At 33.6% G+C, this 7,363-nt stretch overlaps 1 protein-coding gene across 1 annotated transcript; it reads right to left on the bottom strand.

Annotated features, from left to right (window-relative positions):
* Positions 1-17: 17 nt before the first annotated feature.
* On the bottom strand, positions 18-3,709 carry LOC122534533 (glycine cleavage system H protein, mitochondrial). Its single transcript, XM_043665277.1, has 3 exons — positions 3,300-3,709; positions 2,801-2,944; positions 18-2,737 (listed from the first exon to the last, which is right to left on the bottom strand). The coding sequence occupies exons 1-3, from the start codon at positions 3,442-3,444 to the stop codon at positions 2,508-2,510; spliced, it is 519 nt and encodes a 172-aa protein (XP_043521212.1). The 5' UTR covers positions 3,445-3,709; the 3' UTR covers positions 18-2,507.
* Positions 3,710-7,363: the final 3,654 nt, after the last annotated feature.

Genomic DNA, 7,363 nt, shown 5'->3' on the forward strand with positions numbered 1-7,363 from the left:
GCGGAAAAAAGAATAACCACAAATTGCGATATTTTATTATTGTATATTGTATCATAATAAAGATTCTGTTTAAGAAATAAAAGAATCATTGGAGCAAGGTTTATGTGGTCCTATATTATCTAGCGATTAATACTAAGTACATAAGATCAATATTGTCTTATCGCAGTTGTTAAATAGATAAATATTTACTGAATGTTAAGATAGCGATCGAACGTAGTAATTTTTCACTAATAGATTATTATTGTTTAGTCAATAGTCAGAAACTTTTCAGTGCTGTGAAGGTTGTCTTTTCGACGCCTGTGGTATCTAAGCCATCGGTAATTACACGTGCTAGATTCGAGGCTCAAGTGTGACAACGGGAACAGAAATCTTTGCTCGTACTGGTAGGCTGGTAGTACCACCCTTTGCAACTCCTACTGTTTATATCCTCTATCAAAGAAGTACCTGGGAAAAATGCTATTTTACTACTTTCACTTTTCCACCGACTTCGATATAAGATATTAAATATAGATTTAAACGATTTGTTGATGTATGTAAAAAGATAACTCGATGCCACATTAGATTAAGAATCGAGTGTTGAATCAAATCAGGAGGAGTAGCTGCGAGTATTACTACCATGAAAGAATATATATATTTTCGAAAGCTTGCATGTACTTATCGTGTGAGTAAAGATTTGTGTCCATGCAAAAATGCAAAACATATATCAACATGTTCCCAAATTTTCAAATCGCCTGGTTCTTTTAATTAATCGCTCGAAAAAGAAACCGTTTGCAACATTATTGGCTCTTTAAATGATGCCTTCAAAACGAATTACCTTTATTTAACTCGCATATAAATGTCTACCTCTTCATAACTGTATTAAGTCTTACATTTTTACATTTTTAGTAAACCACATACCTCAGAATAGACACCCAGATAGCAAATAAAATGGAATGTATGAATGTTACCTACGTAGATTTAAAGTCTATGACTTCTGTAATATGCGTATCGACAGAATATAAAAGTTCCATTCAAGTATTGTACCCGTTATATTTCCACGTTAACTATTTTAGTTATTATTGTATTTATTCCAAATTAGATTATACTTTTTTATGATATATATGTTACGATATATTCGATTCGAAATTATTTAATTATCAATGAAGTCTCTAAAATCATGTTTAACTCTATGTTGCTGTTTGGGTAAAATCAAATAATGTTTTATTTATTGTAATTTTCAAGACCTCTCGTAGAACATGTCGGTCTGATAATTTTGGAACAATTTACAAAAATCGTAAACACAACTGTCTCAAAAAATGAAAATTGTCTCTTCTCAATATAATTCCCTAAACCAATCATCTTTGTATGTGTCCATCCTATTTAATCGTCCGCTCGATTCTGTTATAAAGTGTTTATTAATAATTGTAATTAGGAAATATAATAGTGGTGTTATAAGCATTGTGTTAAATATGTACAGTTACCAATTATTGGCAAACAATCTAATTTAATATCGATGTGATTTTTTGACCCAATAAATAATTGGAATTAACATTAAATGATGAACTATTATGCGTTGTTAACACTGCCATTAGGAGTTGGCAATTGTAAATTATGTAGAAAAAAAAAAGATTGATTGTAAATATATCTTTATTATTAACTGACAATTGTTCCTTTTAGGATTGACAGCGCTATTTTTATATATTATACTAATTGAACTCCTATTAAATGATATTTCCCTTATTGCACTCCTGTCTTTGGTATTATAAAAATACGGGCAATGACCACGAAACGATACGACGATAGTTTTCAAAAGGAGAGTAAAGGATGGTACTATAGAAATTATTAAGCAGACAATTTTCAAAAATTTACAAATAGTATTTCAAAACATTCAATTGTTTCTTTATACATACAAGTTACTATAATTTAAATGCGTTTATGTACAATACAAAGTTTATTATAATTTGTAACAATAGTGTCATTCGTATATTAAATAACATGTATAACATGTATAACATGTATCATGTTAAAATATTTGTTTGCTTTGTACAAATATGGTAACAAGATAAGAAAATGCACAGTGGTTAATAAAGACATCATCTAACTACTGCACATAGCTTCATATTCTTAATTTACATGTTATATATTACATTACATATATTAATTAAATTTATTTATTAATTACATTTATTAAACATATTGCCTAATTTTATGTACAAATTTTATGTGCCTTATCAAAATTTGCAATAATTTATTTTTTTTATATTTGCAAAGATACAATATTAATTAACTCGTACATTTGTTTTCATAGAGGCCTTTATATGTGATTAAAGAATCAAATGTAAACTGTATTTATTTGACATTTGACTAATATAATATGATATTCAATGTTAATATCGGATCATGCATGACTGTCACAAAGTTTAAAATAAATAAGAATAATCATATTTTTTTCACTAATGACACAATTAGAAATGATCAAAATTAAATTGTTACTAACCAATTTTATACATGTTAAAAACATGATACGTTTATGCTGGATCAGATTTTAAAAACTCATTATATGCTTCTTCATTCATTAGACTTTTTAGTTCATCAAATTTATTTAATTCTACTTTGAATAACCATCCTTTTTCGTAACAAGAAGTATTTATTAAACTAGGTATTTTTTCAACTTCTTCATTCTTTTCTATTACTTTTCCACTGACGGGACTATACAATTCAGAGGCAGCTTTTACTGACTCTAAAGCTCCACATTCAGCTATAAAAAAAAGTCATTTAATTTTGATTTTATAAAAAACATTCAAGGCATGAGCACTCTCACCTTCTTTTTCTATTTCAGATCCAACATCGGGAAGCTGAGCGTAAACAACATCACCCAATGCTTCTTGTGCATAATTGGATATTCCAATTATACCTATGTTACCTTCAATTGTTATCCATTCATGTTTTTCCGTGTAAAATCTTTCTAAAAATTTTATTTGTATTCTTTAAAATTACAAAAAAAAGTCAAAGATTACGCTTTCATAAAAACCAGTAAATTGAATACATATTTGCTAAAACAATTTTATTTTGTTCAATATAAATAATTGTTTAAAAACAATAATTGTTTAAAATCAAATAATATAGATGACTAATATTACAATTACAATAACAATTTTTCAACAATTGACAAACACATATCTGATATAACACTTCTTTCACATTATTGTATAAATTAATAATAATTAATAAATATTCTATTAACAGTGTAAAATTCTGTTTCTGAATGTATTGTTATAAATATGTAATTTTTCTATTAAACATTTAAATGAGATACTTACCAGCATTTAAAGAACAACTGTTTGTGATGGAACGTGAAAAATATAATGACACTTTTGGAGCGGAAAAATTAAATAAACACTCTCTCGAAGTACGCGAGAACGTTCTCGCAGTATATTTTGTCATTTGTACAATTACTTTCGCCATGTTAAGTTATGTTTTTCAATTTTAAAGCAATCAGAAAATTTTAACTTGAAAAATGCGTGCCGTGTGCAATGCGTTTCGTTCTTGATTAATTTTTTGTTTCTCCGTAATGTCGACAGAATTTCATATGAACGAAACGCCGGTTTTGTACGAATTAATGTATTTCTATAAAGTAACATGTATTTCTAGATTATCGGCAATTCTTATCGCACATACATGGTGCAAGAACACTTTATCTATGTCGCGTAATACCATTGACTAAGAATAGTATAGCCTGCATGTTAAAGAGGATTTCATGTCTCGAGGTCTGAAATACCGACAGGAACAAAATCACTAGTTTTTTGGCACACTCAATGATTACGATAAATAGCAGAACCATATTAAACAAAATGATTAAGTGAAATGATATAGTGTTGTCAATTATATGAAAAAATTTCTATAATATCTTTGTATATTATTCAACAATTTTAACTATATACTCACGACAATTAAATTAATTTATTTGCATAAAGGGAAGGATAATTATATAATTCCATTGACTAAAAATAGAAAAGATCAGACGAGATATGAAACTTCATTTCACAGGCAAGATATATGAATAGGTACTGCCTAACTAAGTGTATGAATAAACCTCGCAATATATTTTCAATATATTTTTAGCACTCACGATTGGGGGAACACAGGTTAACATTTTCGTGTCACATATTGTAGTATCGATTCAGGCCAGTTTTGTACTGCAGAATTACTAGCACACACGAGATATAAGAATGGACATTCCGATTTTCAAGATATTTGCGTTTAAAACTTATTCAACAATTGAAATGCCAGGAGCACGGCTAGCACCACAGTATTGGCATGCCATATTCTCGATACCCAAGTGATTCTGACACAAAATTAGAAATTATAGTCAGAAACAACTCCTGGCTTTCCAGATACACCCGCCTGAAATTCTTTCAAAAATATTTGAATCAGGACTACCGCTTTACAAGCGACACTGTCGCGACACCACCCCGAAGGTGCTTCTCGCAGAAATATCGACCACTCTATAAGAAGAACATGAGAATCGAGGAAGTGGAACGAAAAGACCGTTGAGCAATTCGCCTCACACACAGGTAATTCGACAGAAATTCAAACAGCATGTCGAGAACCAGAATGTTCTTCTAGTTGAAATTTCGAAAATTGTATCAGGAGCACATGACAAACCAGGCGTTGGAACGACAAAACAGCCAGCCCAACAGTTATCCAGCTATAGAATAATTCGAGAAAAATTCAAGTGGGAATATTTCAAGAACCAGTTTATCTCGCCGAAATTTCGAACTTAGTATCAGGAGCTCATGAGAAACGAGGTGGTGGCACTACTAGACCGCTCGCCGGGCAGTTCTCCTGATAGACGTAACTCGAGAAAAATTTAAGCAGAAGTATCTCGAGATCAAGAAGGAAATTCTATCAAGGAGGAGACATGACAAATGTCCGAAAAAATTTCAAGGTAGAATATCTCGAGAACCGGAAGGAAACTCTCACTGAAATATTGAACCATGTATCCGGAGCACATGAGTATCGAGGAGATGGCACGACAAATGTTCGAAAATACTTCAATGTGGAATATCTCGAGAACCAGAGGGCAATTTTCGCAGAAATTTCAAACCATGTATCAGGAGCACAAAAGTATCGAGAAGGTGGCATGACAAATGTCCGAAAAAACTTCAATGTGGAATATATCGAGAACCAGAGGGAAATTCTCGCTGAAATTTCGAACCATGTATCAGGAGCACACAAGTATCGAGGAGGTGGCATGACAAATGTCAGAAAAAAATTCAATGTGGGATATCTCGAGAAGCAGAGGGAAATTCTCGCTGAAATTTCGAACCATGCATCAGGAGCACATGACAATCGAGGAAGTAGCATGACAAATGTTCGATAAAATTTCAAGGAAGTATATCTCAAGAAGCAGAAGGAAAATCATGCTGAAATTTCGAACCATGCATCAGGAGCGCATGGGTATCGAGGAGATGGCACGACAAATTTTCGGTAAAATTTCAAGTAGAATATCTCGACAACAAGAAGGAAATCCTCACTGAAATGTCCGACCATGTATCAGGAGCACATGACAATCGAGGAGGTGGCTTGACAAATGACCGAAAAAACTTCAATGCGGAATATCTCGAGAACCAGTGAGAAATTCTCGCTGAAACTTCGAACCATCTATCAGGAGAGCATGAGTATCGAGGAGGTGGCACGACAACTGTTCGTTCAAATATCAGTGTAGAATATCGCGAGATGAAGAAGGAAATTCTCGCTGAAATTTCGAGTCATGTATCAGGAGCACATGACAATCGAGGAAGTGGCATGACAAACTTCCGACAAAATTTCAGTGTGGAATATCTCGAGAACCACAGGGAAATTCTCGCTGAAATTTCGAACCATGTATCAGGAGCATGCAAGTATCGAGAAGGTGTCATGACAAATGTCCGAAAAAAATTCAATGTGGAGCATACCGAGAACCAGAAGGAAATTTTTGCTGAAATTTCGAACCATATATCAGAAGCACATGACAATTGTCATGCCATCTCCTCGATTGTCATGTGCTCCTGATACATGGTTCGAAATTTCAGCGAGAATTTGCTTCTGGTTCTCGAGATATTCCACATTGAATTTTTTTCGGACATTTGTCATGCCATCTCCTCGATTGTCATGTGCTCCTGATACATGGTTCGAAATTTCAGCGAGAAATTACCTCTGGTCCTCGATATACTCCACATTGAAATTTCTTGGGAAACTTGGCATGCCACCTTCTCCATACTTATGTGCTCCTGATATATTGTTCGAAATTTCAGCGACAATATCCCTCTGGGTCTCGAGATATTCCACATTGAATTTTTTTCGGACATTTGTCATGCCATCTCCTCCATTGTCATGTGCTGCTGACACATGGTTAGAAATTTCAGCGAGAAATTACCTCTGGTTCTCGATATATTCCATATTGAAGTTTTTTCGGACATTTGTCATGACATCTCCTCGATTGTCATGTGCTCCTGATACATGGTTCGAAATTTCTGCGAGAAATTACCTCTGGTTCTCGACATATTCCACATTGAAGTTTTTTCGGACATTTGTCATGCCACCTTCTCGATACTTTTGTGCTCCAGACACATGGTTTGAAATTTCAGCAAGACTTTCCTTCTGGTTCTCGATACTTTCCACACTGAAGTTTTTTCGGACATTCGTCGTGTCATCTTCTCGATTGTCATGTGCTCCTGATACATGGTTCGAAATTTCAGCGACAATTTCCCTCTCGGTCTCGAGATATTCCACATTGAAATTTCTTCGGAAATTTGGCATGCCACCTTCTCCATACTTATGTGCTCCTGATACATGGTTTGAAATTTCAGCGAGAAATTACCTCTAGTTCTCGATATATTCCACATTGAAGTTTTTTCGGACATTTGTCGTGCCACCTTCTCCACATTTATGTGTTCCTGATACATGGTTTGAAATTTCAGCAAAAATTTCTTCCTGGTTCTCGATATATTCCATACCAAAATTTCTTCGGAAATTTGGCATGCCATCTCTTCGAGTGTCATGTGCTCCTGATACATGGTTCGAAATTTCTGCGAGAAATTACCTCTGGTTCTCCATATATTCCATATTGGAGTTTTTTCGGACATTTGTCATGCCACCTTCTCGATACTAATGTGCTCCTGATACATGGTTCGAAATTTCAGCGAGAATTTGCTTCTGGTTCTCGATAAATTCCATATTGAAGTTTTTTCGGACATTTTTCATGCCACCTTCTCGATACTTATGTGTTCCTGATACATGGTTAGAAATTTCAGTATGAATTTCCCTCTCGTTCCCGAGATATTCCACATTGAAGTTTTTTCGGACATTTGTCATGCCACCTTCTCGATACTTATGTGTTCCT

Source organism: Frieseomelitta varia, unplaced genomic scaffold (assembly GCF_011392965.1).
Source record: "Frieseomelitta varia isolate USP_RPSP 00005682 unplaced genomic scaffold, Fvar_1.2 scaffold_608, whole genome shotgun sequence".
Taxonomy (NCBI): Eukaryota; Metazoa; Arthropoda; class Insecta; order Hymenoptera; family Apidae; genus Frieseomelitta; species Frieseomelitta varia.